Source organism: Aplysia californica, unplaced genomic scaffold, assembly GCF_000002075.1.
Source record: "Aplysia californica isolate F4 #8 unplaced genomic scaffold, AplCal3.0 scaffold00047, whole genome shotgun sequence".
Taxonomy (NCBI): Eukaryota; Metazoa; Mollusca; class Gastropoda; order Aplysiida; family Aplysiidae; genus Aplysia; species Aplysia californica.
The window spans coordinates 1,114,395-1,127,395 of NW_004797317.1; the positions used below are offsets into that span (position 1 = coordinate 1,114,395).

General features: G+C 37.3%; 2 protein-coding genes across 5 annotated transcripts in view; one reads left to right on the forward strand and one right to left on the reverse strand.

The window, feature by feature from the left end:
• LOC101861024 (bifunctional methylenetetrahydrofolate dehydrogenase/cyclohydrolase, mitochondrial) overlaps positions 1-1,334 on the reverse strand; it is a 10,890-nt gene extending 9,556 nt beyond the window's left edge. The window contains exons 1-2 of one of the 3 annotated variants that reach the window (XM_035968240.1): positions 1,243-1,334; positions 423-608 (exon numbers count right to left, since the gene is read on the reverse strand). In XM_035968240.1, coding sequence (XP_035824133.1) covers positions 423-553 — 131 coding nt within the window. In that variant the 5' untranslated portion in view covers positions 554-608; positions 1,243-1,334. Of the gene's footprint in view, positions 1-422; positions 814-1,242 lie in introns of all 3 variants that reach the window. The other 2 variants (XM_035968239.1, XM_035968238.1) reach the window with 2 other exon arrangements.
• Positions 1,335-1,842: 508 nt separating this feature from the next.
• LOC101861716 (RUN and FYVE domain-containing protein 2) overlaps positions 1,843-13,001 on the forward strand; it is a 128,288-nt gene continuing 117,129 nt past the window's right edge. Inside the window, exon 1 of one of the 2 annotated variants that reach the window (XM_005092497.3) lies at positions 1,843-2,051. In XM_005092497.3, the coding sequence (XP_005092554.1) occupies positions 1,862-2,051 (190 nt within the window). In that variant the 5' untranslated portion in view covers positions 1,843-1,861. The remainder of the gene's footprint in view (positions 2,052-13,001) is intronic. The other variant, XM_035968246.1, reaches the window with a different exon arrangement.

Genomic DNA, 13,001 nt, shown 5'->3' on the forward strand with positions numbered 1-13,001 from the left:
TATATATATATGACGCAAAAAGGCAGTAATATATGTGCACTAAAATCTTGTATTATAATTTTACTAGCACATCATCCCATGACCAAAAAAAATCAACAAGGGTGTCACCTAATTGTGAGACTTGAACTGAGAAGAGAACTTTATGGGAGAGATGAATTGAACCAGCAGAGCATCAATAACGTTATCACTATCACAAGAAAAATATTTTAACTCTGACGATACTTTAGTTTGAGGGTAGAAGACACATTATAATGATACTTGGAGACACTTGAGCAACTCATTTTTCTTGCCACTGCAAGTAATACATATTACTTGCTCTGACTTTTTTCAGAAATTCTCCCCCTCATCTTTCCAGGATCACATTGAGAAGAGATGCACATATATTTACTACTAAAGAGAAAAACAATTTAATCAAGTTCTACCTTGAGGAAGTGCATAGTCGACGCCAGCCAAAGCACCGTAGTTGATTGGTTCCAATTATAACCCTCTTTACGTGTTTGCAACAAAAATATCTATGCATGGACATAGATATGCCTCTCCGCAGGTGCTCCATCCCAAGTGAAGTTTGGTGAAGCCTCGCCTTCAGAATTCGGACACTAGATCTAGATCTATATTATTTGGTAGGTATTGGCGAGGGTCTCTTTTTGGAAATTCCAGTACTAGATCTAGATTAGATCTAGATCTAGTAATATGGGACTTTCATGCATTGATGATACATTTTCTAACCGAAACACTGTACAAAGAGTCTATATAAGAAAACAAAATTGAATAACTTGGTGCAGTTGTGATGTGTGGAAGACCTTCAACTGTCAGCTGTTAAACATTTTAATTTTAAGAAAGAAGACAGACAATTATTTTACAAAACACCATTCTAAATAAATAAATTAGACCTACTTTCTACAATACAGAATACAGACGACAGATCATTCAGTTTCACAACTTTCAATCTTGACTGAGAGTTAATTATTATCAGAAATTACTTTGGATAGAATCTAGATCTAGAATCTAGATCTAGATAAATCTAGATCTATCTCAATAAATAATTTCAATAAAACTAAAAATGAAATTTGAAAGGGAGATTCCCTTTTTCCAGGGAGCTTGCGGAAGGCAATTCTGATTATTTTCTTCTTTTAACTGTTATTTTTTACCAGGGCTCCCAAACACTAAGACCAGACCATTGGTGAGTGTAACCTGAACAAGACGTAATTTTATACAATTATTCTCAAGACTAATGATGCGTACAATAAACAATTCTCTGGCCAGAAACTCAAAACGGCCCTCCTCAGTCCTGCCTCATGATGAAAAAATAATAAAATATGATGACCCTTGGAAACGAAAGTAGGCGCCCTTTAGTGGGCGTCACCTGTTTGTGGATAAAAACAGTTCTTTTTCTGCAGAAGAGCTCAATACAGCATTACGGTGTGGGATAAAACTAATCATACATCATTTTAAGGACTGGTTATTAAATTAAATTTTCTTCATTAACTCATGTAATGGGCAAAAATATTACTTTTCATAGATTTTTGAATTCTGAAGTGAAGTTTGGGTCTCATTTCTCACACCTCATTTAGTAGAAATCCTGAAAAAGTACACTGGGTTGTAATATTTTCGTGACCGGTTTACTGTTATGATACTCTCAAGATAAAGTGTCCGCATAATAAACAAATACAGTGTTACTTCAACTAGGTCTTCTTAGAAGTCGTTGGTCACTAACTCAAAATATATCTATATCTGAGTATTGTTTCAGTCAAGATCCATGCCCATTTTTCTTCTACAAGAGTTGCTTTATTGCTAACAAACAGATCTCTGAAATGAGCTTTTGGACTTGAGGGTATCTGAAAAAAACTCTGTCACAACAAAAATGGATGCCCCCACTGAAGAAACTGGGGGAGGAAAATCCCTTTTCGATGAATTGTCTGAGGTTACTTCTAAACCTGCTGATAATGATGAGTGGCCAACAGCAGTACGTGCAGATGAAAGGACAACAGCCAATTTATGCGCTCCTGGGAAGAATGAAAGAGAAAATTTGCCTTCTCGTCACCGGAAAGAACGTAAGTCAGCTGGCAAGTTATTTAGACAATTTAGATTTTTAGATCTAATCTAGATATATCTAGATCTAGATCTAGATCTAGATCTAGATCTAGAGTATAATCTTAAGAAAAGATTCTAGATTCTAGATGTAGAATCTATAGTCTAGGAGGATAAAGAGTTGTCCTCGTAAATTTGAAAAAATAAAGTTTTTTTTCTAGAATCTAAATCTAGATCTAATCTAGATCTAGATCTAGATCTAGATCTAGATCTAGTAGGCGCTGGCTAGGTATCTAGTTTCCATTCTCTGAGGTTGCCAGTTTTTGTTCGGTCCCCCCCACCCCCACCCCCTACACACGACGCACATAGACATATAACACAGGCACAGGCCTAAATCTAGATCTACATGATATAGGCCTATAGAATATAGGCCTTGATCTAGATCTAGATCTAGATTCTAGATCTATAGTCTATATCATGCTTTTCTGGCTGTGATCCCCAGTTAACTCAACTACAATTATACATTAGATTAGACTACGCAAGTGGCTATCCTCACCCCGGGTGAGAATAAAAATACGATCAACCTCTCACCCCGAGTGAGAATAAAAATACGATCAACCTCTCACCCCGAGTGAGACTTGCCAGTCTTGGCTTTCCGAATTTCTGAATACTGTCTATTTGAGTGGATGATCAGATAGACAACAACAAAGAAAAAATGACGTTAGCACAAAAGTAAGCTAATGCCCTAATTTGATCGTCAACAAATATGCTATGGCTATTTCACTTTTCGAATCGAGCCGAACTACGCGGGTTGCCATTTTGTTTTGCCCAGGAGTTCTCGCGCTACTCTTCTCTCCCCCCCTCTCTCTCTCTCTCTCTCTCTCTCTCTCGTTCTCTCTCACTGCCCTCAAACGAAATTGCATGCTTTCAACACAAGAGCGCTGTCATGAACGTTTATTCACTGTGAACGCTACACTTGTTGGCCTTTCACAGTGAAGGCACACCGGGTGAGAATATTCCAAAGACCCGCCTGCGCTATTCTCAGTGGCCATAAACTACACTTTTGGTGCTTCTTCGTTGTAGATTGTGTTTTTACTTTTTATGCCACGAAAGGGATATTCAGGAAGGGGAGGGGGTTATTATGGATGTTTTAGAATCTAAATAAGCTTGAATTAGGCTTATTAAATGTTTATACCTATGTCGGTGAAGGAAGTCGTAGGCTAATTATTTCAAGCCAAACTGGGTCAAGCACGTGATGAACCTTTTTATTTTTATGAAACCTTTTCCAATAAGTGGGGGTTTCTTTATATACCTTATAAAATCCTTTCATATTTCAATAAAAATGGTGCAACAGCTTTGAAATTTATATTGCTTCATGCATATCGTCGGCCTTGTGATAAAACCGACTAACCCCAGCGAGGTAAATTTTACAAGAGAAGGTAAAAACTGTTTTATTTCAAAACAAATGCGTCTAACGACAAACCAATGCTTTAAACAGTTATAAAAACACTTTACCGAATAACTGTAGACCTTTTTTTCCTTGAAAAATCGCTTTTAATGAAACTGCGTGGGTTTGACAGTTATGTCGCTTAAATTTTTCAGGATAAAACCGACCAACCCTCAATTTTGTGGGTTGGCCGGTTTTATCAGGAAGCCACTGCTGGCCTTGAGTTTGGTTGAGTGCAGCCACGCCACACTTGGCGGTAGCGTATTTAATCAGTTGTTTCTATCGTCGTGATCTTTTGTAGAAAAAGAAGAAGAAGAAGAGGAAAAGGAGGAGGAGGAAGAGGGTGAGGAGGAGGAGGATAAGGAGAAAAAAGGAGGAGAAGGAGGAGTAAGAAGAAGAAGAAGGAAGAGGAGGAGGACGATATTATTGCTACCAACATACTATCAGCTGCTGCCATTTCAGTGCTACGGAGTCAATTCGGACAAAAATAGCAGTCACAAAGTTGAACCTTTAACTTAAATAGCTTGTAGAAGAAGCAGAACACAGCAATGGGTATATATTAATTACATTTGCAGTAGAAGAACAGGAGGTTCAAAGGGTAAGGGGGATCAGCTACAGCAAAAACAACACTAGTAGCAGCAGCATCAGCAGGCCTTTAGAATTTATGACAGTGTCTGACTCGGTACTATTGGTACTGGGTGGCCTTTCAAATGCCTGGAAAAAAGTAATACTAAGAAAGAAATGAAAGCAGAAAGGCACACAAAAGCTCTGCTATCTCAGCAATGGTTTGGTTGAAGTTGGTTACATAATAATATCGCCTGCTTTTCTCCCTGGACAGATTGTCTAGTGCTCTCCGACCTTTGCGAAATCTTTGAAAAGCTGTGGCCCAGGTAAATAACTTCATAGGGCCTGGGAATGCGTCTGGCTTGGAGCATGATGTTCACATAGTCCATTGGGATGTACATTAGTGCGTTTTGGAGCGATCGCTCAATAGTGCCATGGACTGAATCCACTTCCATCTGGGTATGGCCCGTGGTGAGAATTTCTGCTCAACTGTGATGTCAAGCTCTTTGGCCAGCGAGGCCATTGCACTCTCCAGGGTGGCATTTCTGTTTTAGTAGTTGCACCAATCACTGCAGATGACGAGGTGGTTGAAGTCAGTCACTTGCAATATCAATTCGTGAGTCAGACAGGCTAAAAATTGTTGAAGCTCAGACCAACTTCACTTTTATACCAGACCTATCATCTGGCGTCTCTGGTGGCAAAATTCTAAATCGTAAAATTGAGTACAGCCAGTTTTGTTTTATAATATAAGGAGGATGTCTTTAGATGAGGCCAGAAGGATGCACTGGATCTCCATACAAAGAACACACACTTTGTTCTCTAGGTTCAGTGCAGCCTTCCTGTCCTTCTCCTTCTCTGGTCTAGCTGCAGCTTTCCTCATATTCAAATTTGATGAGCTGAGTATTATGTTTCTGTGTGGTTTCCAGATTCGGAGCTGGTGCAAATGTCGCACTGGTCTTTCTTTGTTGAAAGTAAACCCAAATCATTTTTCTTGAACTTTTGGCAGAACACTTGATAGCTCAATGTGGCTTTCACCCTCTCTGCAAAGTTCTCCATGTATACTTGATGCGGATCTGACGTTTTCTGGATTGTCATCTGTAGACAGGATGATATCTTCGAAAGTTTGTCAAAAAATTCCTCTCCTCTTTATGGAACAACTTGTCATCCTTGGCTCTCTTATGGTGGGTGTGATGTGTTCTAGGGGGTGGGGGGGGGACCTCTTGGTTGTTGTTTTTTTTGGAGAAGAAACTTTAAATAAACCAGTAGGTCAGGAGTGTGGTGTTCATGAAGATTGTTTTACAAACTTTGACCATTGACTCTTTTAAGTGGTATTGAATGGTGTCATTTCTCCTTGGGTTTTCACTTGCTGTGTAAGATCTCTTTTTGTCTATCCTGTTTATCATGGCATTTTATACCTAGGCTCTTTTTTCTTTCCAAGAGAGTGACCAGTCATTGCATTTTGTACCAACCAGTTTACAACTGCAAAGGACGTTGAGTTCACACCCTGCTTGCTTTGTGCCTCCTTGACATGATGTGTTGAGGCATTTCCAGTTCTTTCAACCTCTTCATTTTGTTACCCTTCCAATCGTTTTCATGCCATGTCCTTTTCGCAGAGATCAAAGGTGACATAACTGTTGTATTATCAGCTGATGATTAGTTTGGTCACGTTGATCACTTTCCACTGTGCTGAGGGTCAGAGGTGAGGCAGCAAGGGTGGCATCATCTTATTGAATGTTATAGCGTTATGTAAGTTAAGGTTTGATATAAAGATAAAGCATTATGTTATGACACTTAGAAAATAATCTACACAAACACAAACGAAGAAAGTCGAAAGATGTTTCAGAAGGTATTGACTGCAATAAACACTGCAAATGAAAGAAAAAAAAGAAAAAGTATTTTTTAAAAAAAGATCGTTGGGGGCAGATAATGTGCTGGGCAGGTCCCACACTTTTTTCTGAGTGAGTTAGTAAATAATGAAAAGTTACCGACTTCGTGGATTCAATTGCGATGGAAAAAATATGGAGAAGAGACAGTAGTCCAAATAAGGGAAAATGCCTTAATAATTCGGTAACTTTCAAGTACAAAGACAAAGAAGAACGTGTGGGCAGACAAAATAGTTTCAAATGAAACAAAATCCATAAAGATGCGTTTGAAAAACCGGCATTGTCTTGTCACGAGATAAACAGTTCTGTGGGAACAGTGGAGAGTTTTAGTCATTAATAACATTATCAGCAGCATTAAACGAAGAAAAAAGAGGGAACAACCAGATCTATATAACTCCCAAATGAAACCAACAAGAAATATGACACAGGTTTCCCTTTTTTAAGAGCTCACACGGTTACGTGAGCGAATTCTGGACCATCAAACGAAGTCCGGAGACGAGTCGAAGCCGGGTTTAGTCGGTGACGTAGCACGTGGCCGCTCATTGTTAGCGTGACAAATACAGTCAACCCTCATTCCCTCTCTCGCAGCTGGGATAGTCGGAAACATCGGGCTAAAATCCGATGGATGCCGGGTTATACGGTTTTATTTCTAATGTTTTAAAGGCATTTCTACGCAAAATTTAGATCTGACTATAAGAGCATATGAAATGGATAATTTGCTATCGTTAGGGCCAATAAATTTTTTTTGGACATTTTGTGGGTTAGTCGGTTTTATCACCAGGCCGACGATATGATGTTATAGATCCAGCAATTGGGCTATCAGTAGAGATCTTACAAATATTTTTTGTTCTGAAATCGATGTTATTTTTCAAATGCAAAATGTAACGCATCGAGTTTGTATTTTTTCTGTCGTCAAGCTCAACAATTAAATAATTGCTGAGAAACTCATCCTTCTACACTTTTACTCCTCTATAAACATTATTTGTTGTGCTGTATCAGGAATAGTGGTATTTGTCGCTGTTTTTTCTTTGTGAACCTTCTATATTTTCATTTTCGAGCATAACTCGTGCAGTCATTTCGCAAAGTGACCTAGATTCCTCATGACTTCGTTTCTATCAGCCATTTTGGACCCCTGGAACGAGAATAATATCGTTCAATGTTTTTTTTCTGCCCTGACTGATTCCGAGGCTGTGACCATGTGTACTTTTGTAGTAAACGCCTCATGCTCTGTCATCATTTGTATTGCTCGAAAGAACCAATTAGAAAACAAAAAATAATAGGGTTGGAGGAACGTGCATTGTTCTTGTCGATCCATTCTAAGCGTATCGTTGTGCCATGCAAGCCGGCGAAAAGCATAACAATGGATGAGACTAATTCATTTAAGTTTTTCTTATTTCATCATCAAATCTTGACATGTTATGTTAAAAAAAAGCTGTTATGTCCGAAAAATATTTCCCCCTATTTAATTAAATTTAAACCAAGTAATGATTAAAATTGCACTGCATTCCAATTGTCAAGTAGTGGTAGATCTAGATGCGACCACGTGTGCTTGGCTAGATGTCAACGAGAGGGGAATATTTGATGTAAATTGATATGTTCCAAAATGAAGACAAACATTTATCCATTTTATGTCATCGTGGTTATGTTCGAAAGATATTTGATATTTTGCATATAGAGTCATATTAAAATGTGAATTAAGTGGCATTTTTTCACCATTAGCAATTAATTAGGAGTCAAACTGAATCTCCTGAATCTTTGTTAGCCAAAATTTTCCAAAAATGAATTAAAATATTAAAATGGAAAGTTTTTCATTTCTTTCGGACATAACTATGATGACACAATTGCGAACACAAAGACATTCAGAATTTCTCTTTTCTGTAAGTTTACATGCTTTTCAAGTTTATGTTTAAAAATTGAAGCAATGAGAAAGCTATTGAAATAATTTTATGTTCCGTAAATTACTTTTCAGGGTATTTTTCATTTTGTGTCATCATGGTTATGTTCGAAAGATATTGATATTTCCCAATATAGTAAAATGTGAATAAGGTGGCATTTTTTCATCATTAACATGCATTGTGACTCAAATTGAATCTTCTGAATCGTTATTTTCCTTTAAAAAATTAAGATATGAAAACAGAAAGTTTTTCATTTCTTTCCGACGTAAGTATGATGACACAAATGCAAACACAATGGCATTCAGAATTTCTTTTTTGTGTGATCCTTACCATTTTTAAATGCTCTTCATGCTTATGTTTGAAAATTAAAGTAATAAGAAAACTGTTAAAATAATTAATTTATATATGTACTAATTCTACAAATTGTGTCATCGTAGTTATGTCCGAAAGAATTTGACTTGATATTAAGTAACGCCAGCTTAGTATGCCATCTCTGTAGGTCTGTAAATACAGTTTTTTGTTAGAGGAAAAATTCGAGTAAAAACGAAAAATTAAATACTTTATCATTAATCGGTCCCCGGAGAAAGTTGCTTTTGAAAATAGCAAGAGTTGCAAAAAGTTGCTAAAAATTAGCAAAAGTTGCAAGAAAAGTTGCAAGAAGCGTATAGCTAAAAAAATGTCATGGAACACATTGTTGGCGTGCTCATTGCAATCAAAGTAACCAAAATGAGTTTTGTTCGATCAAATTAAAAAATAAATGTGAATGTCTACAAACAAATGGACTGTGCACAATCAAATGTCATCTATGTATGATTGAGATCTATTGACATAGAATGTCATAAAAATGCTCGTTGGGAATGTCTCTATGCAGGATACAAAGTAGACTAGGTCTATATACAAAATGGAAAATTTAACTGAAAACGTCAATATCCGCCAAGTGGTTGTAATACAGGAATAAAAGGGACTTGATTGTTTCTTCAGACTGAGACCTGCGCCTACAGTTAATGAGCAATTTGTAGAAAGAGAAGCTTCTCTCCACGTCTGCTGATGTGCATGTGGAAAAAATGTAGCTCAAAGCCACTCCAGAAAGGGATGGCACAACCTCGTGTTTACGATCGATTTACTGTAACTGTAGATCTAAATCTAGCTAGAAGAGGATTCGGTCCAAGTGAATGCCTTTTTCTCTTTCTCAACAATCCGTTTCTTGAACATGTAAACAGGACTAAGGAGATGAAGGAGGTGGTATTTCAGTATTTCAGGTACGAATTGCCCACCTTGGCGTCGTTATTTTTGGTCATGGAAGAAAGTTTAGGTTATTTTTTACGAAATTTTATTATTTTCCCAACTTTTGCGGAAAATTGCCTAAAATTCGGGAATTCACGAAAATGGGAAAAGTTGCGCAAAATTTGCGGGTTGTTAGCGCGAATTCCTCTGAGGACAGATTAACCCTCTGTGCTACATTTTAGTTACCCACATATTGGCAAAGGCTCATATAAACTTAGATTTTACTTTCACTCCTACTCCTGTCTCATGTTCAGACACATATTAACACTTTTTCATTTTTACCTGTTTTTAAACAAGGAATTAGTATCTGTCGCAAATTGTTGTCTTTTGAAATCTCGATGGTTTTTATACTAATTCAACTAATTGCTTGGTAGTGTGATATTTTGTAGATTTTTTTACAATCTGGGCCAGGGGGTTTCGGAAAGGGGGGTGGGGAGATGCCCTCCTGGGGTAATCATATCCGGCCGGAGGGGGGGGGGGGGTGGCTTGTATTTTCCCCATAATTTGATGTTATGCAGTAAGTTTTGAAAATAAATTTCTAAAAAATAATTGTTTTCCGATGGTTACTGTGGCTGATCTGCGACAGAAAACACAATGGTTTGTTCCTCCCAAGTGGATGTAAACCAATGTGCCAGGAACTGGACAATAACGATGTATCTTATCTTATCTTAAAAGTAACAATTTTCCCTGTCTTAAATTGTGCTGTTCTGATCTTTTACAATAATGGCCTCTATTCAGCTAGGAACATCAAAGGTCATTTTTTTTTTCAAAATTAATTGGAATCAGCTGTACAGTTGAATTTTTTTTTAGCTCTAATAGCTTAAATCCTAGTTTTCCTTTCTAATCCACCAGTGTCTGTGGTGTGGCGGTTAGATGCTTTGCCATTGCACACAGGAGACCCCAGTGCAGTTTCTGAGTGGGGAGGGTTTTTTTATCAAGTACCTCGGTCTTTCTGCTGGGATGTTATACGTCTTTCAGGACGAGTTGGTCTTGACAAGCAAGGACAAAGCTTGACTTCTACATTGGGTTGATGGGGGCGTTAAAAACTCCTACAATTTAAAAGAAAAAACAATTTTCTTTCCTCGCTAACTGATCTGAAGTCTTTGCCATTTGCCCTCCTGGGTTTAATTTTTGTTGAAAGAATTGTAACTTTGGTCTGTACCTCTATTATATTCCTTTGGGATTTTGATTTAAGGCCTGGATGTCCTTTCCACTGATTGCAAATCTTGTTAAGATGCCTTGGTTTTGGCCATTGGTCAAATTGATGGTTTTTAAAATGTTCACAGAAATCCCTGAATTTTGTTCATTCTGTGAAAGAATACGATTGTTGTCACCGTAAACGTACATTATTTTCCAGCTGTTTATAAGTCTTTCTTGGGTGTAGTGTAATTTTTTATTTATTTATTTTTTTTTTTTTGGGGGGGGGAGGGCATTTCACTGTTTGCTTTCAGAGGGTCTGAGGCTTTTATTTTGTTGTCTTTACTTACTTATTATATGACAATTTATAAGTTTTACTTGCTTTGATTTGTTTTACTCTACAAAATCTTCGCTGATGGTAATCAGCTTTTGACTTCTGTATCAGAAATGCCTCTTCCTGTGGTCAGTTTGGTAATTTTACTATTTCACCTCACAGCTTTGGCCAAGTTACAGGAATCAAAGACTCTAGGGAAATCATCTAGTGAGTAGAATATTATCAATTCGTGTGATCCCTCTCAAAGGTGTCTTGTTCCCTCTCTGAGATGTTACCAGCTCTGCAAAGAATGAGTTGTTCTTTAGATATGTCAGTACGAAACATGTTATCTCAACTCAGTAAAACGAGTGCAGCATCATTTATAATTAATTAATCAATTGTCTTTCATAATGACAGTCAAGTTACTCTTACTTCAGAGATGTTTATAGCTTCATTTGAAATAAATTTTACTTTATAATTGATAAAGAAGATGTAGTACACTCGGAGAGATATTACATTTTTTTGCCCTTACCATCCTTGGTGATAGATCAGTTTTGCTTTCTTTATTTCTTCCTTTTTTACTTTAATATTTGAAATGGGTCGTACTTCTTAGTACAGCAATAAAACGTAATCTGGGATTGTGTTTGGCGTCATATATTATATTCAGTTTATCATTCTTCTAGTTGGCAACATCAAAGCCACTGAAAAGTTTTAGATGGGATTATTCTGTTACTCTCCCTCTTTTCAAGTATTTCAGTCGATGTAATCATAAGTTTTTGATAAAACTCGCAGTGAACTGGTTATGGTTAGCCATGTGACTCGATTCTTGCCTCCCATACCAAAGTGGTTTTTCACTGTTATGATGGTGGGTTCAAGCAGATCATCTCAGGAATTGTTGCTCATGTATTACATTCCATGAGAGTTTGTGCTTTACCTGTAAATATAATTTTTAAAATACAAACAGCTGATGAAAGTATCAGACACTGAGTCCAAGCTTCTGACTAGGTTGTATTGCATAAAACTTGGGTCTACTGTGAGTTGAAATATCTAGGCCTATTATAGATCACCGCCCCTGAGATGCAGAGTGGGAACAGAAAGAAATTGAAGCTTATGAAAGCCTTTTGATAGTGTTAGAGTGCTGTCATTCATCCAAAATTGTACCCTCCCTTGAACAGCTGTGCTCTCATGCTGTGAGCTTTCCCTTTTGCTGCAGCATCATCCTTACCATCTCAAAATCCATGCTTTGTTCATAATCTTGCTGCTGTATCCATTGCTATGTATGAAAACTACTTTTTTTTTCTTTAAAAATAAATCTTTTTCAATGGGTAAATATATAAGATGGTACCATGAACAGTTAAATCTATCAGATTAGTTGAAAATGAATCAGTGAAGTCATTTTACACTTCTATAAACTCTTAGGGTACCCAGATTATTGTCTGTACTGCGGTTTTGCTTCTTTTCAAGGGTAATTGTTGGTAAAATGTCCACATTCATCAAAGAAAGTTTCATATTTTGTGACTCAGTTCATAATCAGTTCATAAATACTTCTCATATTTCTTTGACATCAATGAGTATTGTCGACTGTATAGCTAATTTGAGCCAAGTTGACAAAAACATGCCTTCTTCATTTCTTGCTTTTGTTCAAAATCGAAAATGTTCCCCCCAAAATTGAAGAAAATAGAAAGGTAACAGAAGAAGCGAATCTACTTAAAGCTGCTAATTTGAGCTGAAAGTTAGCAGTTAAATGAATTACTAAACGTTTATTCTGTGCTACAAACAAAAGTTTGATACTTAAGGCAAGATAAGCTTGTTGCATAATCGCTCATGATACAATGGGATTTTAATTATCCCAGCTACGCTTTAAAGGTTTTATCACTAGAATACAGCAGTGATGGCTCTCAGATCTGCGTTTGTGAGCTAGTGGGAAGATTTTTCCTCTTTCTGCTACCTTACATTGTGGTCTTTCCTTTTTTATTCATTTTTACATTTATTTAATAAGAAAAAAGTGTATGTGGAAGGGGGGGGGGGATAAGGCTGGAGGTTATCACTGAATCATTTGCTTTGTGCTTGCCCATGCGCTTTGGTTTGTCATTTTTGCTAGTTTCTGTCATGGTAATGGTCTTAGTACGTTTTTTCCACCTCTCCCCAGTACCCCAATTTGCCACCTTTCTTTTCGTCATTTTCATCAGCTTTCTTTTCCCTTTAGCACCGTTTTGCCTATTTTGTCTTGATTTTTACATGTATAAGAATAATGTTTGTTAGAAGTGAAACCCTTGTCACAGATCTAAACCCCCATTCCCCCTCCATGTAATTGGGCTCCTAACTTTCTTTGAACCCGCAAGCGGGCTGATGCCTCACGAGAGAATTTCTGTGTACCGGCAGGCCTACATCAAGCAAACATTGTCGCTGAATACATTAAACTCTCTCTCTCTCTCTCTCTCTCTCTCTCT